The sequence below is a fragment of the Argiope bruennichi genome, chromosome 10, assembly GCF_947563725.1.
Source record: "Argiope bruennichi chromosome 10, qqArgBrue1.1, whole genome shotgun sequence".
Classification (NCBI taxonomy): domain Eukaryota; kingdom Metazoa; phylum Arthropoda; class Arachnida; order Araneae; family Araneidae; genus Argiope; species Argiope bruennichi.
In genome coordinates this window covers 98,461,459-98,489,230 of record NC_079160.1, presented here as the reverse complement: position 1 = coordinate 98,489,230, position 27,772 = coordinate 98,461,459, and the positions used below count along the sequence as shown (strand labels likewise).

Below are 27,772 nucleotides of genomic sequence, written 5' to 3'. Positions count from 1 at the left end.
GTTAAAATGTATAATATTTTTAACGCTTTTATAACATTCGAATTAAGTTTTTCAAAAAGTCTATATTTGAGTAATAACTTAATTTTACATTTACTTTTATTCATTAATATTTTCATTATAAAATTGTTCTCATTGTAAATGACTGATATAGATTTTTTTTCTGCATCCTATACAAAATATTGAAAAATAATAATTAGTAAAAGCTTGATTAAATTCCAACTTGCAATCTTAATTGCTTAAAAAACATGAAAATGTACATTAAAAAAAAGGAATTTTTAAAATTAATTGTTAATTATTAAGATCATTAAAATCTAAATTTTTCATTCCGAATGTGGAAAAAAAATAATTCTGTCATTAAATGATATGGTAATTCCGAGAGAAAATATTAATCTTACTTCGTTTATATTTTGATATTTAACAAATATAACGTTATTCAAAATGTTTTATAAAAATATTGCTAAACTGGGGGTAAAAAATAGTGCTAACTGGGGTATTTCGCAATTTTGCTTATAAATTGAGATATCAAAAGAAATAAAAATTACTCGTTATGGAGTTATTGGTTGTTCAACTTTTTTTTCGGAATAATCAGTTATATTTATTTTTGTTATAATCAATTTATTATATGTTTTATTTAACTAAAATCCTAAATTCCCATTCATGAATGTGGAAAAAAATAATATTGTTGTTAAATTGTATAATTATTTCGTCAAAATGTTAATCTTCTTACGCTTCCATTTAAATTTTGATGTCTAAGAAGCAAGCAATATTTTTGAAGCGTTTCATAAAAATATCAATTTGCTAAATTGCAAAAGTATTTGGGTTATTCCGAAATGTTGAATCTAAACTTTAGTGAAAATGTATGCAATACTAAATTTATTCAAAAGAAATAAAAGAAATATTGGTTATAGAGTTATTGGTTGTTCGACCTTCTTCTTCTTCTTCCTCTTCCTTTTTTTTTTTTTTTTTTTGTGGAATAATTATTTATTTTTATTTTTATTATGACCAGTTTTCACACATTTGATTAAATTTATTATGTATTTTATTTCAGCAAATTATTATGTATTTTATTATTATGTATTCAGCAAATTTATTATGTATTTTATTCAGTTACAAATATTTCAAATCTGCTGTTCTGTTGCAAAATTAATAACCAGACTTAAATCCTTCTTCGAGCGCTAATTATAATATCTTCATTTTTAATCTCATTGACAAATGATGCCTGCTTAATTAAGACGATTTTTTTCCCTAGCTGTAAACCAAACACCATATTATGAATCAATAACTGAATCTATATTCGACTTTATAATAACAGCATTCAATTTTGTTAATCAAATATAAACTCGATATCTTCAAAAATGGAAATTTAACGATTGCTATAGCAACAAACTGACTGTTGATTACATACCCGTATGCTTCAAGCAAAATTGAAATTGAAAATAATAAATATGTTATAGTTCACTTTATAGAATTTTTAGAGATACTTATTCAAGTAAGGACAGCTGCTTATACATATTGGAAAAGTTCAAGGTCAAACTAAGGACAGTTCACTCTATGCATGGTCAGCAAGCATGCCGGTACGCATCCTTACTACGCCCTCAGAGAAAGACGAGTCGAATCTGAAATAATTTCCTCTTAGTAACATTCGACTTTCATAGGAAAGAAACAGTTTATTCTTTTATGATCTTTTTTCATTCTGGTTCTTTTATAACCTTTATTCTTTTATGATATTTTTTGATTGATATAATTAATAATTATATCAATCATAACATTATTTGTAATAGCTTTTCATTTTAACATTTTTATCTTCGAAGAATATTTACGATACTCGAAAAATTATTTAAGTATTTTCAAAGACAGAAATAACAATTCTTTAAAAAAAAAAATTCTAAATCAATTAATTTACTATTTATACGAAACCTCTGTATTGAAATTCATCAATTAGAATGAAATAAAATCAATAACGATTGACCTGATTTTACAAACTCGGAGATACTTGTTTAGCAATCATCACTTCAAGGTGTGATTGAACTTGGCACACTTATTAAGCAATCACATTTATTCTAATTGACCTGGATCTTTTTCGGCATGAAAAATGCTTTTCTAATGTAGAAAGTGTCTTTCTTATTTTTTCCTGTCTCGAGTTCAACTCAATTTGGAAATAAGAGGAAGCGAACTCAGAAAGATAGGTATTATTGAAGTGTAGAGCTAAATAGAAAATATTCCTTCCTGCAAGCTGGAAGGCAAAGGTAGATTCCTTTACATTTAAGTTACTTTTTTTTTCCAAATTCATTCCATTCCTTAGATAAAAAATCTCTCAGAATGGTCTTCCCAAAGTATTCTCGGATATCCTCCAATTAATTCCCTCCCCCATCCCCGCATAAAATTATGGACCTTGGATAAGGGCACGAATACATTGAATTATATTCACTAACGTCTTGAAAGAAAGTAAAAGTTTTATTTCACTTTTTTTTTCAAAACTGGCAACATAAATTTTTGATGTCAGAAACAGCCAAATGAGGACTTGAAAATCACTTTTTTGCCTCTAGCTTCTAAGATATTGCAGTTATCGAAAAACTTAAAATACAATAGTTATTCCTCTTAAAGAGGTGTTAATTTCTTTAATTGGATTTATTTTTCTACCTCAATATTAAGAAAGTTATAGCGAAATGAAAAATTCAAGCCTCCACCACCATCATTTCCACCCTCTTTTTGCTAGAAGGCCCATTTTGAACGAAGGATGGTTTGGGGACCATGATCGGTGAATAATTGAAGAAATTTTCCCAAAGTCCTAGCATGAGAACCATTGCAATAGGTAGTCTTCCTATAGGAATCTACTTATAAGAAAGAAAGAAACAGTGAAACTGAATCATAGATCTTGTTGCATTCCTCGTTCTGGTGTTTAGTTAAAATATCTACCGTTTATAGAAATTCTCATTAAATATAATATCTAAAATTTTTATAACCTACAGAAATTGGATTTAAATAAGGCATTAAAATGTATTTTATGGGCTGGGAATTCTCAACAATTACAACTTGAATTTCTACTTCCTCTATAAGATTTAAATAGTGTCTCTTTCAAATTTATTTTGTAGTTTTAATTTTCGCCATTTTGCCCTCTTACGATCATGTAAAAACTTTCGAAATTACAGAACACTTCTTACAAAATAAGATTTTTATTCGCTTTACGAATTGGGGCACTTAAGACGGTTCTAAAAGATATTTTCAGAAACTCCTTTCTTCCCCCGAAAAATAACTGTATACATCGATTTGAAATTTTTATCAAATAATCTGTCCTGCATGGTAAGTTCTTTAATGAAAATATAAAAATTTTACTCAAATAATAAGCAATGTAAAATATTATTCAAAATTCATATTTTCAAAAATGTGCTCTTAATTTAAGTATCCTGTTCTAAAATTTGACAATTTATTTTATAGGATTTTTTTTTTTCGTTTTTTTTTTTTTTTTTCCTCTTAGTTTTTTTTCTAGGCTTTTCTAATCCAAGCATTTCCTGTCACATGAGTAGCCTTTCATATAAAAGCAAAAATTCGATATTTTAACTTTCCCAATTATGATTCTATCTGCTAAGATATCCACTTCCACCATTCCCCATTTCATATGCACAATATATACATCCCCATAACTTAAAGCAATAGAAAACACTGCTTTTTTTTTTCATTTTAAAGTGCATTTCAACTGGACTATGTTCGCAAGATGTCAGATTCAAGACTGGAACATGATCTGGATCTAATGTTCCAGACTCAATTCTACAAAAAAATCTACCAATCAGAAAAAGAAAAGAAAAGAAGACGCCTTCTAGTTTGCGTGTAATATCAGTCGTTGACTAGAGACAAAATGTCGATTCAAGTGTCGTTCCTGTCATCTTAACTTCTTCCCCGTGGAAAGGATACCACGAGTACGTGGATGAGAAGTGATCATATTGCATAAAACCTTTTCATTTCTCTGAGGATATAGCATTGATGATGGTATTATATTTGATTATATATCCAATCGCAAAACATAACTTCTTCAGAAATTGAAACATGATCACTTTGCAATTGCCGAGAACTATCGAGAATCATTCATTTAGATTCCCCTGATGTCTTAGTGCTAAGACGGAGTGGTTATCACGTTCCTATCATTTGAAAATGACTCATAATTATTAAATCCATCACAAAGTAGCCCTTATTCAGTTTCAACGCGAGAAGTTTTGTAATGTCTGAGGATATAATGCAATAACCTAGGTTTGTATATGTGTACATTGGCGCTGTGCAGTCCAGACCATTTCACTTAGAATTATCTAATTTGGCACAAATATGGTTTGAGAGATAGGAATGTGCGTCTTTCAGCAATGCTTTATTTTAAGTAGAAATTTAATTAATTACAAATAAAGCGAAGTTTTGATGTTTTTTTTTTCACCTTAATTGCTAAACATTCTATAATTTAAAAATGAATTTTACAATATTTTAAAATTAAAATCGGTCTTATCTGTGATAATTATTTGTTTGACGTGTAATTCTCCCTTAAATTTCGACATATCTTTAAAAATGTTTCTTTTTCTTTCTTTTTTATATAATTTTTCAACGATATATTTCATTGTTACCGTCAGATTCAGATTTTAATAGTTCATGAAAGATTTAATTTCATCAAAGACAATTTCCTTCTACTGTTGAAAGTTAAAGAAAAATTGTGTTATTTCCGCAAGTTACGAATAAGAAAGTGAAGTTACATATAGTGAAAGACAATATTTAATTAAAAGATAGATTACCCGAACTATTTAATCGCATTATGGGTCTTGATTCTTTTAAGAAAGTTCATTTATGCAATAAAAAGAATAAGATTATAGTGATTAAAATAGCAAAATTCTAATGGCTATCACTAATTAATAAAGATACATTTATCAAATTGTGAAAGGGAATTATGTACGAAATAAAAATTACGTATAAGAGACCTAAAATTAAATGCAAACGATATTTCCGGCGTACCAGATGGTTGCCAAACACTGCTAGAGTTAGATAAAAAATCTAATTACAAGAATAGTATTTAAGCTGGATTCGAGCTTTCACACTATATTTGAGATAGGAAGGACTACATTTCTGAGATATATATGTAACATTATTTTGGTTGAAGCAGAATGCAGGTTCGAAAACGTTGAAGAGACATGTTATATTTTTAAATCAATTTTAATATCCATTTCGTGAAAGCATAATTATTTACAAGCAGACGCAGTGCGTCACAAAAGCAGAAGTAAGAAAGAAGGGAGAGGGGCCGAAACAAATGATCACTAGTCTTATATAACTTGGGATTTCCGGCCACGAGCCAATTCAATACACATGGTGACCTTTGATATCTTGGCAAGGGCACCGACGGGATCACTTTCATTTGATACGTAGAATGATGGCGCAGTACTTCTTTGACAGCTTCAGTTGAATTAATTAAACTGAAAGTGGAATTGGATCAAGAAATAAGATAATGAAATTACTGTGGGTAAATTATGATACACCTTTGGAAATTAATTTGGATTAAATTAAGAGTTTAAAATATCATTTCATATATATATATATATATATGTGGGAAAAGGCAACGACCAGCATTAATATTTGAAATATATTTATTAAGATTAAAGTACAAAGGACAAAACATTACTACATAGAACATAAAAGATACATGAGCGTGAGCTACACGTCTTGCAGTCTCACTCCCAACTCTCGTCTGCCAATAATGGCGGGAAAGCATCACGTGATTAATGACGTGACGCAACATGGCCAGCATGGCGCCATACAGGATACGGGATCTGTCAGCGCTTCCCACATCGGCCATCATGACAGGATAGGCGACCTCGCCTTATGGTATACAGTACAATGAAGTAAATATATAAAACAAACAGCAAATACAGGAAAATAATTTGTAAAATTGAAATATTCACAAGATAAAACAAATAAAATAGTCATACCATCCGTGACAGCATAAGTATATAGCAATACAATAGCGTGCACTGGAAATATCGAATAACTAACTAAAAATAAAAATAATATTAGTGTTGAACATATAAAAATATAAAAACACAAAATAAACAGAGAAAAAAATATCAAAGTCTATATCGTCCAAATATACACACACAAAAAGAAGGAAAATAGTTCTCTTTCTCTTTAAGTAGTGTTCAGTGTTTTCTTTTGAAACACAATTCAAGTGATATGTTCTATATTGCTGGACCATGGTTTCATATATTCTGCACAAGTTGAAGTTTTTGATGGTCCATCGAAGAAATCATACTTTTCAACATCGTATGTGTCGTTTGCTTTAATTTTGATCACTTTATATGGTCCGAGAAATTTTTGTTTCAATTTCAGACCAGGGCCAAATTGAGTGCGCTTGATTGCGACGAGATCATTCAATTGAAATTTTTGAGCATGTTTCCTACGCAGATTGTAGGTACGGCGATTTTCTTCTTGGATTTTGAGGATTTGTTGTTTTGCATCTTTACGGAGCTCATCACGCTGTTGGAGAAATGCAGACTGGATCTCTTCGTTGACGATTTCGAGGATTTTTATATCATGCTCAGATTTCATTTTAGTTCCAAACAGAATTTCGAATGGAGTAGAATTGATACTTCGTTGAAATGTAGAATTAATAATTTGCTGAACGGAAGCAACATGGCTATACCATTTCTCAGGGTTTTCTATGGATAGCTTGGAGAGTACAGATATGATAGTAGAATTAAGTCTTTCTACCTGACCGTTTGATCTAGGAAGTCCAGCTGTAATAGCAATGTGGGTGATATGCTGATGTTCACAATATTCTTTGAATGACGTAGATGTGAAAGCGGTACCTCTGTCCGTAATAATCCTTGAAGGATTACCGAAAACTGATCTTTGGCATTCGAGCTTATTGAGAACTTCAGCGGTGTCGGTGGACTTGGTCGGGTAAAGCCACACAAACTTCGTAAAGGAATCGATGATCGCCAGAATATGCTTATATTTCTTAGAAGTGCTGGGAAGAGGACCCAAATGATCAATATGATATGTATGAAAGGGAGTATCGTCTTTGTCAAGTGGATGCAAAGTGCCATCTAATTTGCCACGTTTTCTGTTATTTAGAATGCATGTTACACAGTTGCGTATGCATCGTTCAATTTTCTCTTTCAAGTTCGGAATAAAGAATTCTTTGTTTAACATTTCCTGCGTGCGTTTTACTGCAAAATGGCCTCGTTCATGACAGGATTTAATAATGTTGGCCTGCATATCATCAGGTACGACAAATAAATCGATTCCGTCTAAGTTCTTATATAAAATGTTGTTTTTGACTATGTAGTTCTCGTAAGGTGCATTTTGAAGTAATGCTTTTATAGCTGTAATATGCTCATCTGTCTGTTGAGCTTTGAAAATTTGAAGATTGACACAGTCTTGAATGATCATGCAGCATGGGCTTCGGCTAAGAGCGTCGACATGAGTCATCTTTGAACCGGTTCGATGCTCTATTTCGTAGTCAAAATCCTGAAGGTATAATGCCCATCGCGAAATGCGGGAATTCATTTCTTTTTTATTTAACGTTTTGACGAATGCATTACAGTCAGTGATAATTTTAAAGTGTGATCCGAGGATGTAAATTCGGAATTTTTTAAGAGCTTCTACAATGGCGAGTACCTCCAGTTCATAGCTGGTGTATTTTCTTTCGCTGTCAGACGTTTTCTTGGACATATAATACACTGGATGGAATTTGTTATCATCTTTGGATTTTTGTAGTAGGACTGCCCCCAAGCCATCAATTGACGCGTCTGTATGAATTTCAATGGGACTGCCTTGATTAAAAATAGTTAAAACGGGTTTATCAGAAAGTAACTGTTTTAAGCGTAAAAACGCAGTTTTTTGCTGAGCTTGAAATAGAAAGGGGCTGTCCTTACGAAGAAGATCACTAAGTGGTTTTGCTATAGTAGAGTATGAGGGAATAAATTTTCTAAAGTATCCCGTAAGACCTAGAAAACGTTGTACGTCTTTTGCATTTTTTAACTCAGGATAATTAAGAACGGCTTTAGTTTTGGAGGGTGAAGGGAGCAATTTGCCGTGTTCTACTACGTGACCCAAAAATTCAATCTGACTATGCAAAAATTGACATTTTTTAAAGTTTATATCTAGTCCATAATCGCGAGCTACTTTTAGAACAGTGTTAAGGCGTTCGAGAGCCTCAGATTCATTATTTGCGGGAATGACGATGTCATCCATATACGGGAGGACAATGCCTTTTGCAATAAGATCACGAAAAACGGCATTTATGTATCGCATAAAGACAGTAGGACATGAACTTAAACCGAATGGCATATAACAGAATTGAAATTGACCTGTATTTGTGACGAAACTGGTGTAACAACGACTTTTTTCTTTTACCGGCACATGAAAAAATCCGTTACGCAAATCGAGAGTACTGGAAATTTTAGCATTTTGAAGACGATCTAAAATGTCATCAATTAATGGTAGTGGATAATGGTCTTTAACTAATTTACGATTTAATTTTCTATAATCTATACAGACTCTATGTTTTCCATCTTTCTTACGAACTACGACAACTTGACTAGCATAGGGTGAAGAACATGGTTCTATAATTCCATTTTTTAACCACTCGTCTATCTGCGCATTTACTATATCACGTTCGGCAAAGGGTAAACGTCGAGGAGAGTGGAAAATTGGCTCATCGTCAGTAAGCGTTATATCAAGTGCGATGTTCGTGGTTTTAGTTTTGTTAGGTTTATAGGCTAACAAAATCTGTTCAACCTCATTGCGAGTTTGTTTAGAAATATTCGGACCTATATCAAACGTGGGAGTTTCGGCAGAAATAGCCATTATAAAACTGTCAGTTTCAACAGGATCATCAGATTTAGAAATTTTGGAAAATACAACACCGTCAGGTTTAATTGTCAAATTTGCCTGATTTATTACGTCGCAACCTATTATTAGGTCATAAGTAGTACAATTATTAGGTACCACAGAAATAAAAACAGGAAAACTTTGTTTGTCAATAATAATTTCAGATTCAAAGGAACCTATTATTTTAGTTTGGGAAAAACCGAATCCAGTTAGTGTCATCTTGTTATTCGTCAACGGCGGCGATCCTAGTTTAATCCATGCAGAATGTTTGAGAAGTGTCGAAAAACTACCAGTATCGACTAATCCGGAAAGTGTATTATTAAGAATAACAACCTCTTTATGCATATTCGACGGAGAATGCAATAAATGTGAAGTGTTGACATTATCCCGTGGGGTAGAACTGTCATTCCGAGTAGTACGATGACAATCGGAAGATTTATGTCCGAAAAAATTACAAGAAAGACATTTAGGACCACGATTACGATTAGGGCAAGACTTTGAGATATGTCCAAAATCGTTACAATTAAAACAACGCATGTTACTGTTAGTCGGATTACTAAAATTCGATTTTGATTCTCTTTGTTGGACAGGGATTTTATGTATTGTATCACGTCTTTGGCCGTCATTAGCATATCTAGAATACGACATCTTTGAATTATTTGCGTTCATTGCACTTACGATAGTTTCGAAAATTCGTAATTTTTCTTTAAACTCGGAATAACATTTTGCACCGTAAAGAATAATTTTATCAGAAGGGGAACCCTGTATCCCATTTATTGTGTATTGAATAACAGAACATTCATCAATAAGGGTTTCAGACTGATTCGCAATTTCACGCATGGCAATAAAATATTGCATAAAAGTTTCATTCGAGCGCATTTTACGTCTTTCTAGTTGTTTATGTATTTCAATAGAAGTTACTTTATCGGAAAATTCATTAATGAATGCACTTTTAAAAGCATGATAGGAATTTAGATTTCTTTGAGAGAATAAAAAAGATTTAGCTGCGCCGGAAACTAATCTCTTTACAAAGATTAATTTTTGTTGTTCGCTTAAAGAAGGAAAAAGAGAAAAATTCTCTTCAACATCATAAAAAAAACTTTTAATCGAATAGGAATCATTTCCTGTGAAGTTTCTGCTACTACCACAGAGATCGCGTAATAAAAAACAAAACTGAAGGTTTATTTCATTCATCGTTTGTTTATTCGAGGGATCATTTTCGAGTGATTCCCTTTTGGCGCCAGTAATTAATGCCTGACTGTTATTTATTAATGTTTCGTCTGAAGTTACGGGGATGGGGAAGGAAGAATTATTACCCGTATTACTCATAGAGCTGTTATTAATAGATGAAGTTTCGGTTTGAGAAACCTTTTGAGGAGACAAAGGTTTTTCTTCTGTTTCCGATAAAAAACTAATATCTAGCGAGTTCTGAAATTCATTTAAATTTGTTAGGGCTTTAAAAATATTTTCACACATAGCATCTTTGTCGGTCTCAGTTACTTCTAAGTGTAATAAATTAGAAACAGAGATAAAATCAGATAAAGAAAAAATCTTCAGCAATTCTTGTTTATGTTTTTCTACATCTAAATTTTCAAATCTTTCAAAATTTCTCATTCTTTTTCGAGAAGAATGGTCAAAATTACTGTAACCTAACACAGAGTTAAGCAATTTTACGGAATTAGTTTTTGCATATTTAAGGGAGTTAGCGATTAATTCAATATCGCCTAGTTTTAAAGACATTGTAATGAATTAAAACAGAACTAATGCACATTCACTCGGGATTAAAATTTAAAGGGAGAATGGAATAAAGTAACGTACTATACTATAAATTACAAACTTGGGAAAAAATTGCGCCTACCTGGTTGGGAGCAGTCGAATTATTCACTCTTAAAAGTTCCTTTTTTTTAAAGCAGCCAGTATATGTCAGCACAGTTGCACAAGAACACGAAGTACTTGAACCTTTAACGTTTCCACTTGAATCATATCCATCCAAAACGTGCACTAACGTCCATTAAAATATCCACGGCAAAAATCCACTCTTATCAAAATTCTTAGCATCAATTTAACGTCTTAAATTGTACTAACGTCCACAGCTTTTCAACAATTTGGCGGGATTTGCTAAAGGTATTCACGAGAAAGGCAGAGCCCCCAAATGTGGGAAAAGGCAACGACCAGCATTAATATTTGAAATATATTTATTAAGATTAAAGTACAAAGGACAAAACATTACTACATAGAACATAAAAGATACATGAGCGTGAGCTACACGTCTTGCAGTCTCACTCCCAACTCTCGTCTGCCAATAATGGCGGGAAAGCATCACGTGATTAATGACGTGACGCAACATGGCCAGCATGGCGCCATACAGAATACGGGATCTGTCAGCGCTTCCCACATATATATATATATATATATATATATATATATATATATATATATATATAGTTTGAATAGTCGATATGTCATTTCAACTATGAATGAATTTTATTATAATATCTTAATTAAGAGAATTATCTTATTATAGGAATTATTATCTTATTAAGGGAATTATCTTATTATCTTATTAAGGGAATTATCTACAATTCAAAAGCATTTGGACAGATTTCTAAGATTTGTATGTAAATAGCATTTACAAATACCTCTATATTGAATTATTGATAGCTGCTGTTAATTACTACGATATCAAAACAAATTATATTATATATTCGTCAATAAAATTCTAGATTAAATCAAAGTAGACTGATATTTTATAAAAACAATGTGCTCTTCCATTATCAAGCAGAGTTTCTCCAGAACATTCAGTACTTTTATTATCCAGAAAATCAATAGATTGCATGAAATGATGTGAGATAAAAAAACTATTTCAGATGGATATAGTAAACAACCCACTGAGATAAAAATAGGCTGTAATTTGAAGAGAGATCATGTTTGGCAGAGTTGTTCAAAGTCAGCGTTTCTTTGCTTTAACACAAACAACTCCGTGATTCTTTTAACTTAATTTTTCTGCTCTTTTTGTCACTAAAAACCGATTTCAAATTTAATACCAAAAATTGCAGAAACATATAAAGTGTATAGGTTATAAAGATGAAAGCTTCTAAAATTAACAATTAAAATACAATTAATATAAACTTTATTATATAAAAATGCGTTTTTTGCCTTTTATCTCAAACCTTTTTTTTTTATTTATTTACTTTTTCGCATACGTAGTATAGAGAAAGTATAATAAACTCTAAATTTTGACGAATCCCCACATTTCGATCTCTCTGACTGCGAAAAACACATGCTTGGAAAATATCCGTCTGCTTGTCTGCGGAAAGATAATTCAAAAATGCTTTGAGCGAGACGGATTAAATTTGGTAAACAGTCTTTACACCAAATTTGTATATTTCTATCAAATTTTGAATAAAATCTATTCAGAGGAAGTCCGTCTGTCCGAATATAAGTTAACACGATAACTACAAAACGAAAAGAGCTAGATAGATAAAATTAGGCACACAGAATTAACATCTGTAGTTTAGACACTTTTGAAGTTTTGAGACAAATCCAACGAAGCATTGAGCTTCTGTCGATCTGTTCTTTCGGAAACATATAAACGTCATAACTTAAAAGACTCAATGACTTAAATATATCAAATTTGGTATGGAATTTTATGATGGCAACTGTAGTTTTGTGTCAAATTTTTGTTTCAATCGGATGCGAAAAACGCGTCTAAAACATACATTCGATTTTCGGATATTATTAATCGTATGCCAGGAATTAATCGCCAAATAACTCGCCAAGGATGACAAGATAGATTCAGTAAAAATGCTATATTCACGCCAGAGGCAAATATTTCGTAGTTATTATACGCCAATGACACGCAAGGCGTTCTCTGGGATAACACCTTTATTTATGAATATGCGAGAAAGTTTAGGGGAGACCCTTCCCGGTGTTTTTTCTCATATTTCGATACATCGATTAAATTCTTTTCATTATCATGATATGAAATCATATACTATAATATTTAAAAACATTGTAAATCTATTAAATCTATTTTTATTTATTTCTGTTCAATAGTATATACTTGAGAAACTATTTAGATTGAGAAATATCATGCATTTTTTAGACATTTTTATATTGCTGGATATTAAATATTTTTTGCTAAATTTTTACTTTAAGTACAATAAAATGAAAATAAATTCATTGTAATTATTGAATTTAAACATCTCAGCTTTCGGCTTCTCAAATTTGTATACATTATTCATTTCCGTAATTCATTCTGCAATACCCACTATTTTATAAGACTAAAAATTTTAAAAAATCGATTTTTTTTAAACTGCAAATCTTTTTATTTCCTTCAAATAAATTTAAAACCTGTATTAGTTGTAATTATATAAAAAAAATAATCATTATTCTTACAAGAAAATTCTTCGATAATAATTGCTATAATATAGCTATTTTCTGTTTATTATAAACTAATAAACAGGAATTTATATACTTAATAAAACCTCATAACTCTCGAATTACGAATTCTCATACTCCCGAATTCTCATAAGTCACGAATTACATTTAAACGTTTGGAATGTTTGAAATTTATATAGGTAATAAAATTGAAAGAGTGGAGCTTTAGTGCTGTAATACGTGTTTTAACTCCTTGTACGAGTGCTGCAAAAGTGAACAAAACATCTAAAGATGATGTGGCTATAGTTGCTATAAAACGACCTAATGCACAAGGTCACACAAACAGTCGAATATTGTCTCGAGAACAACAATTTCTACAGGATTGTTTAAAGGTCGAATATTTCGGAGCAAATATAATTTAAATTTACGACTTTGGTCCAATACAACGCTATTGTTTCCGAAATTTTTGTAGGTCTGGTGACAAAGTGAAGATCTTGAATGCTACATCGAAATTATTTCCGAATGCGAGATGAAAGAGTTAAGGTCATTTATTTATAAAGAGTTACAATGAATTCCAAATTGCTTAAAAGTCAAATTTATGTATTATGTTACTTTATGTATTATACTTTGAAGCATGAAACATTTTTATAACGGTAACATAATTGGGTATAATTTGACTAAGCATAATTTTCATACTATGCCTTATTCTCATGAAAAACTGTAGAAGATACTCTAACTCATCTTTAATAGAAATAAAGAAAAATGTGTGTGCATGTTTGTCTGTTTGCATCCTGCATGCCAGACTGTTTGATTTAGAACAATAAAGTAACAAATATACTTTCAAACAGCACAAATATATTTCAGAGGAAAAGATGAGAGCCTTCGGGAGGATTTTTAAAATATTAGAAAATCAATTAATATTTTTTGCCGATATCTCTCGGAAATATAATAGTACACAAAATATTTTATATCATTTTTAATTTAATCGTCTGACAAATTCTTTCTAAATTTTAACAATTTTTTTAAAAAATTTTTTAAAAAATTTCAACAATATATTTCCTTTCTGAAGTGAAATTCAAATTGTATTTTCATTATTTCATGAAATATTTAATCGCGCCATTTTCGACCATTGTAAAAAACAGAAGAAGAAATGTTTAATATCTGCGTAATTTTCATATGAATTAAAACGATGAAATTATATAATCGCGGAGGCTCAATGAACCATGCAGTTACGTTTTCAATAGCATTATTAATTAGTTAAAAAACTGTTATTAATACAGTTTTAATTACCGATCCATGCTATAGAACTGTATTCCATTAGCATGGTTCATGGACACATTGAAGAGAACAACTGTAGGATTATTAAATTAACACTGCTGTTGTATTTATTATAATTTGATGCTTAAAATATTCTTTCAGGGAATCATGAAATAATGCGTAAGAGATTATTTAATAAAATTAAACGAATATTCAGCTGATCGACAAAAATAGCTAATTAATTAATTATATAATGGCATTATTAAGTTTTATATAATTGTAACATTGAATAGATTGATATCTAATTTAGTAAGTACTACTTTTGTCTTAATATTTCCATTCTTGTAAACACTGCTTACTTTTATAATAGTTATTCATATCACCATTTGTTCAAGCTAACTTTCATTTTGAGAATTAAAAAAATGAAAAAATTAAATACTGTTAAACTTAAATACATTACAGAAAAATAATTTTACTTCTTATTACAATAAATGAAATGAAAAAAAGTAATTAAGTAGGAAGATACACTAATATTTTTTTCACATTGTTTTTATAAATATCAAAAAACTTAAAATTTAATTTTGATTTTTGTGATTTCAGATGAAACTATTCCATAATTTATTAAAATTTCATTCTTTTTAATTATAGGAAATTTAAATTTTTTCCCAATATCAAATAGATATATATATGTTTTTATTCTTTCCGTTTTCATTATTTTAAATCAATTTAAAGCAATTTAATTTAATTTGCATTAATTTTTCTTTTAGTTTAGAATAATAATTTTTAAAAGCTTTTCGCAATTCTAAAAGTATTATCCTATAATTTTGAATACTTTTAATAAAATAAATTTAATTGAAAACATTCAGCTCATTCAGATACAATGGAAGATACAACTGTCATTCCATTAAAGAACAAGCTGGTTCCACTGCGAACTGTTTACTATTTATGAATCACAAAAAGTAAATACATCTGCTTTATTTGAGAAATGAACGCCTTATCTATTAAACAATACACCGGAACAGATGACTCATATCTTTCAACAATTTATGTTATTTTCACTCATAAATTGTTGACTTATCTTATGGTTGAAAGTCTCTTGAAATTCTCATTTATGTTGGAATTTTATTCAGTAAACAAACATGGATAAATTGATAGAGGTAATAATATCACTCTTATTAAAATAACTTAAAAATTCTAAACGTTTTTTGCTTATCTGACGTTGCTTATTTCCTAACAGGTTTTTCATATTTCCTAACCCTAGGAAAGCATGTCTAACGAGAAAAGTTTACAAAAATAAGTGATAGAATCCATTTTTAGTTATTTTAATTCATGCAATTCAAGCAGTTCTCCGCATTATGAATGATTATCTTTAAATCCTTAATTAATACGATAAACAGCATTTTCAAAAATTACTATAATACGCTTTTTTAAAAAATTTATCGTAATGAGGAAAAATGTGAAAGTTGTTATTTAATTATATCAAAATATAATTACAAATGCCACAATATTTATATTTGCTTCAAATGCTTTTCCATTTTCAGTGTAGCCATCAGTATAGTATAAAAACTGTTTTCAGCAATGCATAGTTACAGAATACTAAAGTCAATAACGGATTCAGATGCATTTTCACAAAATTAATTAATTTAAAATCAATTATTAAAATTAAATTTGTGCTGGAATATGAAAACTAAATAGATCAATTATTAATAGAGGGCCGCATTATTTTCTTTACCTTGAGCAATAAAATGCCAAATTCCGTCATTGAACAGAAATAATATTGGTTTAAGTATTTTACAATTTTGCATTGCGGAAAACGAGGTTAACACTAAGCAACGGACTACATTAAAGGTCTACAAAGACCTCAAAGGTAAAAGCAATGTTGCAATGGCTATGATAATACAGTTGCTATAATCATATTTCTTTTTTATCTTAAAAGGCATTTTTTTTAAATTATATTTTCCTTTATGTATAACTAAAATGCTAACGATTTCAATACAGCACGTGTTTTTGAAATTTTTAATTATTTTCATGCAATACAAAATAATGCACAAATATCACAAAATATGCACTTCACAATAAGCAACTATGTATAAAAAATATATTAATTTCAAGTATCTTGAATGTTCACTGAAAAGTATCATATTCATGTATGATATAAATTCAGTAATCCTTCTAAGAAAAGTGCTTTAATGTTTTATTTTTATATTGGGCTTTCAAGTAACTTAAAATGTAAACATTTTTGTTGTGATACAAATATATTTGATTTAAATTAATGCATAGTAAATTATCAGATGAATAACGTCTTAGTAAACAAATTTAAAAGTCCAAGCAATGCTAAATGTAATTTATAATTTACATATTAATGTGTTCAAACTTGACCTTTAAAATATACTAAATTTCATGGTTACATTAAAATTCCAGTAAATTATCTTGATTTTAATTTACAATTAAATGTTTGAAAGTTGAAGCATAAAACCCGGGAGAAGAAAATTTGTCATTCTCTTTCAAATGTATCTTAAAAATTAAAAATTAAAAAATTTGAAAAAAATATCATTAGTTTAAGATAAATAATTTTATTTATGTATTTAAATAAATATCTGTTTCTGCAAAGTGTACATTTTAACCTTAACGATGAAGCCTTCATGTTCAAAAAATCTATATTTCAAATTTTTTCGGGAATATTTTATTTTGAAAAATAAAACAGTTTCTGTTTATCGAAAAAATTTCGAAATAAAAAAAATTGTGTATGTTAGTTGCAAAAAATAAGCGCCTATTGATTTAAAAAAAAACAATGAATGCAAATTAGATTTTAAAAAAACTATTTCACCGAATTTTACTGCAATAAAAATTCTTCGAAAACCGGAAGCTGTATGCTAAAAAAATAATAATCGTTTGCTGTTGACTCGTATGCTACTTTAAGTTAACTTATACTCTATTTATCACCTTCCTGATTTCGAGAGAGTTTTTTTTTTAATTTTAATTTTGATGTCGATTTTTTTATATTGTGTGACAAATAAACAGAGTTTTACGAGTTAAACATAAATCTTGTTTAATAAGAAAGTTGTATGCAAAAAGATATTGGTTTAGTGTTTTTGTAAGTGAGCATCTATTTTTATTAGTACGTTGTAAGCTAATTTGCCAATTGCATACAAATTTATATTTTTTTCATCGCGTATTTCAACCATTTTAATCCAAAAAAATTAATTTACATATTTAATGTTAGTAAATAAATGAGTAAAAAATGCAGTAAAAAGCTTTAAATAATATTCATTTTCGAACGCTGAGGATATGATATAAAATTCTTTTAACCAAAAAAATTTCAGAATTAATAACTATTTTGTTCTAATTAGTAGTTGTTGTTTTTTTATTTTGTTTTGATTCAATCAAAATAAATCCGAATTGTGTTCAATATTTCCACATCATAGAAAATACTTGAGACAAGAAAAAAAGTTTGACTTATGGATGAATTTAAATTAGTAGAATTTCACTGTATTTATAGTTTAATGATAAATGCATAGTACTTCTGCCCATCACATCCATCCTATCCGTTCTATATATCGAATCAACCCTTTCTGCCAAAGCAAGCAACCTTTCCTGACGTCAGACAGACAGATTTGAGCGCTCTATTTATTACATTGCCGGCTTACATTTTACTCTAACCTTGACAAGTACAGCTGCGACCTTTTCAAAATGGTCGCAGATGCTAATTAAGGCAGCTTATTATTATTTTTTCCTTTCTATTTTCATTTTTGTGTCGTCAATCATAGCCCACGCCGAACACCTTCAAGTCAGAAAACTCATCGTTTGCGCAAGCGGTTAAGTACAGTTTTCTTTTAAAACTTCACGAAGAGGGATTAGAACACTTTTTCCTCAAGGGAACCTGTCAGAACACAGGCTCGAGATGGATAACTGTTTACTAAACGGCGGTGGCCAAGCAGTCTGGTTGAATAAAGGTGGCGTTTTGAGTGACAAATTGGAATGGGTCCTGCAAGGGGTGACTTATTTTTCGAACACCTACGGAAGGCTTAAGACACGAACAGTTTTTTGTTTTTTTCGCACACTCCATCTCACTCATCATACTCGGTTGTAAATATTTATAGAACAGTCTTGAGAAGAACATGTTCTGACGACTTTCAAAAGCGGCAATTTAGCCTTCGCGTGTCATTTATTATTTTTGTAAAACACGCTGCTTAAGAAAATTTAAGTTAAGGGTGCAGTTAAAGAACTACTAATTTATTCTGTGAAGTAATATTATAGAAATATTTTAAGAAACTCATTTATATTCAATTCTTTTGAGACTGTGCGTGTCAAAAAAAATAGACGCTGAATGGAAAAGCCACTTGATATTTTTAGATGACAGATTATACATTCATTAAGAAACAAGTAAAGCAAGAAATATTCGTTTTAAAGAAAAAATATATATACATATATGATCCGATTTTATTTAAAGAAATAAAATATTTAAAATCCTAGCTACAAATGAAATTCGTTGAAAAGAAATTTCTTAATCAAGTTTTTAAAAGTTAGAAGAAAATCAGCTTACTTATTCACGCAATTGAGTCCAGTAAATATTCTTAAGTATAAAAATGTCTGCAGTATTATTTTGTACACGTTTATAAGAAAAAGCACATTGCATAGAAAAAGGTTCATAATTTTGAACCTTTTGCAACTCATTGCTTGTGTCAATTTTTGAAACTATAGTTAATATTCTATCAATTAATGTCAGTATTTCTCTTTCTCTCTCTCTGTCTTTCTGAAGAAATTTTTATAACCTCTTCATTAACAACTCCATCATTCATAATAGCGTATTTTTGCATTTTGTAAGACCTTCCTAATATTTAAGCTTCTAACATATTAAGCGATTACATTTCATCATCAACGTGCAGAAAATTTGACAGATCTGACAGACCAACTGCTCCTATTTTTTTCAAATGTTTCCGTTTTTAAAGGCAGCCGTTTGGGTTGATTTTTTTGGAATTGGAATTTCAACAAGCAAGGGATTTTGAACCAATGCTGAAAAACAAAAGGAAAAACTATTTTATAGAAAAATTATTTTTCTTAATATGGAAAGAAAACATCTTGTAAATGTCGGTCAAAATTAGGGTTCTGAAGAAATTTCGGTAAATAGAGACCATATAATTTATTTTGCATATTAAACTCCATAGTGAAATAATGAATTTAACTGTAATTCAAAAAGAGGTTCTACTCGACTTTTTGCATAAAACAATTAATAAACTAAAGTTTCAGGTTGTTGCCAAAATAGAAATGGAAAATGAGTCCTAACGTCAAAAGAGAAATCCAGTTTCACAGCCGGACGTCGACCGTGCTAATGGTGTCTGTCTGCTCTAAATTTTGTTTCTTGCACGCTGGTCTGCAGACATTTTTTTATTAATATTATTACTATATTTTTCATGTTCTTTTAGATTTCTTTCGTGAATAAATATAGATCCTCCCTTTCGCAATCGTTTAAATGTATCCTTATTTCATATAATGTTACAAAATTGTTTTTAGTTTTCAGTTCGCATGTGCTACTTGGACAGATCACTTCATTAAAATCTACATTTAATCAGATTTCCAGTAGAAAGACAATTGACAACTTTTTACTTTTTCGTATACTATGTACAAAAAAAGAAAGCACTGTAATTGTCAAAAAATTCGAATTCTAAAATTTGATGAATCATCACATTAAGACCTCTCAGAAACCCAAAAACAAATTTTTGAAATGATGTCTTTCTGTTGATCTGTAAACACGAAAAAGCAAAACTCTTTTTTTTTTTTTTTGAGATTTAAATCACTCTTTATTATCTTATTTTTTTGTTGAATTAAATTTATAACTTCGCCACAGTTAATACAAATATTAGATTTTCTTTTACTATAAAAGATTTTGTTACAGAATTATTCTTAGAAAATTCTTTCTTTCTTTTTTTTGTCATTCGTATTTGGAATTAATTTGCTCATCAATTTGCAAGTTTTTAAAATCGTTCTCTTTATTATTATACTTTTTTGCTTATGTTTTGTTTTTATTTATTACTAGCCGCCTTTGGCGACCAGCCGGGTCGCCAATCTTAATGTTCGTTAAAATTTTAATAATTAAATATTTTATGCAATTCCTACTTTAATAGCTTCTTCATCAAAATATTTTAAAACTTCAAATTTTGATTGTCATATAATTCATTCATAATATTATAAAGGCCTTCAGTCATAACGTAATATGTATCTCTCTCATTTTCTGTTAGCACCCGTAGAATTTATGCTTTAAATTTAAGTGGAAATAATTAATCTTCAATTAATATAATAATATTTTTTACTGAAACAAAGCATTTTTTTAATAATATGATTACTGATAATAGAGTCACTGAGCGTTTAAACTTTATGGGCACTAAAGAATATTTTTCTTAATTTATGTAATATCTCAAGAATTTGTCAACAACATTTTCTCAGATTCATCATGAACAGATCGATTCATTAACAATGTTTAATTTTAAATGCATCAAACACTAAGAAAATAAAATGAATCGTTTAAAATAATCGGTCGAAAACAGGTTTAAAAAAACTACTTAAAAAAAGGTAAAACTATAAGCATATACAAAAAATATATAACTAACATAAATACAATTTACTTACAAAAGCATACAACTAACCTAAAAGTAATTTAAATCGTTCGTTGATAATGGTTGCCATGCCAACAATCAGAACACAATGCGCATGCTTTAATTTTCTTCGCCTTTTACGGTAACGCAACTGCGTGAATTTTTCTACGCCAGTTGGGGTAACGCTATGCAGATTATGCATTTTTAATTTCCTTTATTCTGTGTTATTTTAATTCAAAAGTAGTTCAGAATGAATCTGAAACATGGATTAATTAACAATGTTTAATTTTAAATGCATCAAACATTAAGAAAATAAACAGAATCGTTTGAAATAATCGGCCGAAAAATGTTAACCCTAGCCTCATTACTGTTAGGGAAAAAAAACTGAAGCCTTACTAAGGAAAATGGAAGATTTTTTTGGCGAGAAAGTTAGTTTTTAATTAATAATTAAAATTCTAATTAAAAATTCAGAAAAAGTGACCCCAGGTGCACATTCCCGACCTCTAAGGTATACATGTACCAAATTTGATAGCTGTATGTCAAATGACCTGGCCTGTAGAGCGCCAACACACACTCACACACACACACACACACACACACATTGAGCTTTATTATAAGTATAGATTGATATAGATTAAACTTCTTTGAATTTTAACATATTCTCTCTTTATTTAATACATCATAACATCTTGGATTTTTTTTTCATATTTTCTTATTATATTTATTGCTATATTGCTTTTGCCTATTGATATAACGATTTTCTTACTTATATTATATTTTGAATAACAGAACAAGAATAATTCTCTCCTGTAAAAGGAAAATATGGCCTTTTATTCATTGCTTATACACGAATTACAGTTTGTAATTATAGAAAACATTATGAAATCAGACGATAAAATATAATCAAATGCATAGCCATTGTGAAAATAACACAATTTTATACAAATCGTTTGCTTTATTCCATTAAAGATGATGAAATATATGAGAAATTCGCTATCTTTATTTTATTTTTAGTTGATTTTATTCCAAATATATAACAGCATTTGAATGATGGCATAAAATTAAAAGGCTTAGTTTTATTTAATCACTGTTTGATTTTGTGCCATATCATAATGTATTAATGTGATTTTATTTTTAAATTTCAGGATTGGTTTTGCGCTCATCTAATATTAATTATAGAAATGCTTTCTGAAGAATGTTATGAAGATATTTGCCTCAAAGGCGACAATGAAATGCGTATCAAATATGGAAGCATGTCGAATGACCAAAATTTTAACAGAAAAAATTGCATAAGCCATATCGTTCGACCTGGTGATACTCTGCAAGGATTAGCGCTATTTTATGGAGTAAACGTACGTAGAAGATTTTCATCTCTTTCTAAATGCTTTTATTAATTTCTATTATCATTTCAAACCATCAGTTTGATTCTTTAATGCTTTGAAATTTTTTATTGAATTTTCTTATAGAAACCAATGCTGCTACACTACAAAAGCAACAGCAATAATGATAAAAATAAACATTGGAAGAACTTTGATTTTTTTGAGTATATTTAGACTAAACAATTCATTTGTGTTTAACTTCGTTGTATTATCATGAGAACAAAGGGCACATTTTGGATCCTTTTAATTTGATGCTTATACTCAAAGGTGGATACAGACTTACAAATAAAAATGCCGAAATGTCTACCTCTAATTTGCCCGGTTTGCAAAACGATACAAAAAAAATGAAATTCTCCTTAGTAAATTTGAATCCAAACTTGATACAGATGCACAATTCCGTTGCAGAAAGACCACCACCAAATTTCATTTATCAGCTCGATCAGTTTTTCGAACTATCGTGTTCGTAGACAAACAGACACAATTAAAAAGTTTCTTTAAAAAAAAATCTAAAACTTAAGGATTCTTAAGAATCTCAAGTCAGATTTTTTCTTCTTTTTTTGACGATTTAATTTTTTTTTCTGCTTTATTTTGCTTACTTCTCATACAAGAAAACAAGAATTTATTGATATGGAAAACATTTTTAGTAGTCAAATTTCCAAATATAAAATAATTATAATCAAAGTAACTATGAAAATCAGTGAATTTCGTATTTTCTTACGTTATACTGTGACACCAAGCCCTTTTTCCTCTCTTAAGAGCCACAATTGATAGATCAATGCAGTGATTGTATTTTAAGCATGATTGAATACATTACATCACTTTTTGTATTCCCTGATTTTTGTATTTTTCCCCATGCTTATAGTTTTTTTTATAATGATTATGGAAACAATCAATAATAATAACTGAATAAAATCAATTTGGAATACATTTAACATAATATTTTAAATTACGTCGATTTATTTGAAATTTTTCATTGTTTGGAATGGAGAAGATGACTGTTTAACACTCTCATTCTCATGATCATTTCAGTTCCAGTACCTTAGAATATTAGAACGCTCGAATTTCTCCTTCAAAAATAAGAAAATTGTATTTGTAATTAATACAATTCTCTGGTATAATTCTAGATTTATTTACATGAATAGATATCTAATAATTCAAGTTTTACTAATTCTTTTATTTAGGCAACTAATAATTTTTTTTCATAGTTGTATTTAAAATCCAGCACTTACAGATGAAGTATTTTACAGTATTTTAAAATGAGCACTTATAGATGAAGTATTTTACAGTATTTTAAAATGAGCACTTACAGATGAAGAATGCTAAAGACAAAATAGATAAGAGTCAAAAAAGAAAGTAAAGACAGAACAATTTATATTTATTTGGAAGAACGATGGGAGGTTTATTAGTTTCTTACAGGTGAAAAATATTCTTAAATGCTTTTATTTAAACTTGCTTATTTCTTGTTTGTAAAGTGGTATTTTACAATTGATATTTCACCGAATTCCTAAGGCACTAAAGGATTGAAACTTTACACATATAATTTTTAGATGGCAATATAGCATTCAATATTTTTGGAATTTAATTATCTTCGTAAGATTTAGTTAAATTAAATTTTGATTTAATACAATGGCATCATCTGGTAAAGAGTTTGAGAAATAATACATTTGAAGATTAAAGTTAAGAAAACATTTTTTAAAAAATATTTTATTTGTTTAGTATATAAATAAAATGTGCTTTTATAAACTTTGTTTAATTAAATTTACTATTAAGTAGATTAATTAAATTAGATTAGAAGAACAGATTATTAAGAACTAAATAAAAAGATTAAGAATAAGAATTGTTGCTTTTTGCGTAAAAGTAATTTATCACATATCTGAATTTAGTCATTTTTTTATTTTATACTTAGGAATTTGATGTATATCTTATCTAAAAATATTTCTATTCACCGAATTAAAGAATTTGTGTTAAAAAATGTATAAACCCACAAAATCTGCTTATGAAATAAATGCTATCATTCATATTCGTATAATTGAGTCTAATTGGATATTTTATTTTATTTATTAGAATTCTACATATATCTGAGATATATATATCTTAATTCGTCAAATCAAAGAATTCAGGTTAAAAATAAATACTGTAAAAACCCACAAAATTTGCTTAAGGATTAAATGCTATCATTCATATTATATTGCAGCTATCGATAAATAGAAGAATTTTTGCTGAATCAGTAAAACTAATGATATTAAATTGTACAAAAATTTATTTTTGTTCCAAAAGCAGCTTATTCCCGAATAATAAAAATAACTCATTTTTTACAGCTGAAATAAAAGACAAATCGTACTATATATAGTTATATAACAGATATTATACAAAGAATTATATTGAGATTTAACATTCCTATTTTCCAATCATCATCCTTAACCTACTATAATAGTTATATTCTTCTCTATATAAATAAAATTCTACATATGTAGGTGTATAAAAGTAGTAAAATATCTGTTTACACAAATCTCTTCAAAACTCTTAAATTTGATGTTTTGTGGTGTTTTTCGTTAACTTAAACGCTTTTATACTTTGGGCAATGTATTAAACGTATTCGATTTCATCGAAAACCATCAAAAAAATTTTTTAACGAGCCTAGTTTAATAGAATTATGTTTTAACGAAAACGTTAAATGTTATATACACCCGTTTTTCAAAAAAAAAATCGTTTGATTTAGTTTTTGTCATTAAATCGTTTTATAAAAAACAAAGATAAGCAAAATAAATTCCAGACGATTCACCTCTTTCAAATAGCATAGAGATCATTCTGCTGACAAAGGTGATCCAACAAAACTGTGAATTGTAATTTTTTTATTTTTTATTTTATTTTGCTCAGCAGTTCTTTTTGTAAATAACTGTTTCACGTTTCCCAGTGCATCAATAACATGAATAAGTGTTCGAATTGGGGGAAAACATGTAGCTCATTTTTCAACGTTGCGTATGATAAATCATTATTTCAGAAATACGCAGTGCTTTAAACTATTTATCTCAAGAACAATTCTGTCTCTATTGTTATGACTTCCAAATTCTGAAATGTAATTTAAAACGCCTCTATTTTTTGTATTTTTAATATATTAAATAAACAGTTTTAAATGGTTATTCAAGCGATTTCAGATAAAAATTATTTTTCAATGAATATACCAAAAGGAATATTTGCTGACGGTTATGACTTATTGAGATCTTTCATCATTAAATTAACGCATAACTGAAAAAGTGCTCTATGTATCCTATGAAATAATCCATCCTGTAGAAAAGAGTTTATCTTTTATTGAATAGTTGTCAAAATTGAAAGATAGAGGGAAAAGAATAAATTGCTGTACATAGACTAAATTCTTTTAAGCACTAAACCCAAAGAATTGCAAAGCTGGGTGAAGAGACAGCACTCTATTAAATCTGAAAAAATTCTGAAAATGTCTTATTTATCTTAGATTCCCCTAATTTTCTTTCTTTTCGAAAGACAACACAAAGAAAAATATAGATAAATGGGTGAAAAGAATCGCTAAATGGAATCCCAAATCCTAAAATGAATAATTATCTATCACTTTAATCGAATAATTATGTTATTAATATAAAATTTTTCTTTTAAAAAATTATGAAAAAGTAAACAAGTGATCCATCAAATAAGTTCGAATTAGAATTTATGAATATGAACTTATGTCCAGTGAATTTTTTTATTCTAAATATATCAGAAAATAATAATTAGGCTTTTAAAACGTTTTGAAGATTCGTAATTTATAAATTAAAAAAAGTATGCTTTAAAAAGGGTGCAACGACATATGAGGTATTGTAATGAAAAGGTTTTTATTAAATAAAAATACAAATGAATGAAGTAAAATAATAAATCTATGAACAGATTGCTATAATGTACTAACATATTTGATATGATATTTAAACAAAATAAAATAAAATTTTAAAAAGTAAGAATTACTTTTTTTTTTCATTTGTGATTTCTTCTATTTAAAATTGCGTATAAATGTCATGTCTAAAATTTCTGCAATTTATGAAAATTTTATCATGAAAATTATATTTAAATGATAAACTAGGTTTTCAAAACAATTGACTCATTATAAGTTTTCAGATCAATAAAAATAATTCTGGAGAAATCATAATTTAATATCTTCATAAGTAATTAAGGAAACTAAATAATCAAATTTCTAACTCCAGCAACTACAACGTATTTCGCCTATTTTTTTTTATTTTATTTTAAAATTCTTGAACCCTAGATTCTCCATTAATGATCACTTATCTCCCACAATCCCTCATTTTTTGAAAGAAATCTCAAAAACACTACTTAGCTGAAATTCTTTATGCTTAAAAATAGGTTTTAAAAAAAATAAAGAGGGAGTACTGCAACCATAAAAGCAGTTACAACAATTCAAATTTCATGTGTCATAAATAAATGGAACCTGCCTCTCATCCAGCCTTCACTTCTGTATTGGAAGTGAGAGGGAGAGAGAGGAGTTTTCAAAAATACTCTTTAATTAACCCTTTCGGCTCTAATGGGCATGTACTTCCCGGAGATCACACCATTTCCTATTGGATAAATAAATCATACTTTTATATAAGTGATCGTCGGGAAAAAAAAAAAAACATTTTTGCATAATTTTGAAAATTTTAATCATGCAAAAACCGGGTCGAAAGAGTTAAGGGTTTCTTAAAAGGAGAAAATAAAACACAACAGAATCCCTCGTCCAAATCACTGGACCGATTTCATCAATTCTTATTTCATATGAAAGTTCATATCCATAAAAATATCTGCATTGGTCAACTACACCCCGTCCCTTTTCTTACCGCTCTTCCTTTTCCAGAAATTCGAAAAATGAAACTTTGACACAGCCCCACTCTCAAAAGCTGGACCGATTTCGCATTTTTATTCATCAGTTAATTTTGCCATTTTTTAAGTGTAGATATCCAATTAGAATATTCTATGTTTAGTATTCTAATGCAATCCGAAACCGCTCATTTGCCGGCGTACTGGGATAGGGGTAGCGCGTCTTCCCCGTGATCTAGGCGTCCTGGATTCGAGTCCCGGTTCGGGCATGGTTGTTCTTCATCTGTTCTATCTGTGAGGTGTGTAAATGTGTCCCCCTGTAAAAAGGGATTGCGCGAGCGAATATGATGCGTGAGTAGCTAAGACGTACTCATGGCCATAGTTAGCGCTACTAAAAACAAGAGACGCTCACTTGACTTAAAATCGCTGTCCATGGCAAGTGCCATTATAAACAACAGCAGCAACAACCGTTCATTTGATGGGGTAAGATGTAGTTTA

General features: G+C 29.2%; 1 protein-coding gene across 2 annotated transcripts in view; it reads left to right on the top strand.

The window, feature by feature from the left end:
* LOC129988545 (lysM and putative peptidoglycan-binding domain-containing protein 2-like) overlaps positions 1–27,772 on the top strand; it is a 90,066-nt gene that overhangs the window by 44,768 nt on the left and 17,526 nt on the right. Inside the window, exons 1-2 of one of the 2 annotated variants that reach the window (XM_056096793.1) lie at positions 15,618–15,650; positions 22,229–22,435. In XM_056096793.1, the coding sequence (XP_055952768.1) occupies positions 15,633–15,650; positions 22,229–22,435 (225 nt within the window). In that variant the 5' untranslated portion in view covers positions 15,618–15,632. Of the gene's footprint in view, positions 1–15,617; positions 15,651–22,228; positions 22,436–27,772 lie in introns of those variants that run through there. The other variant, XM_056096795.1, reaches the window with a different exon arrangement.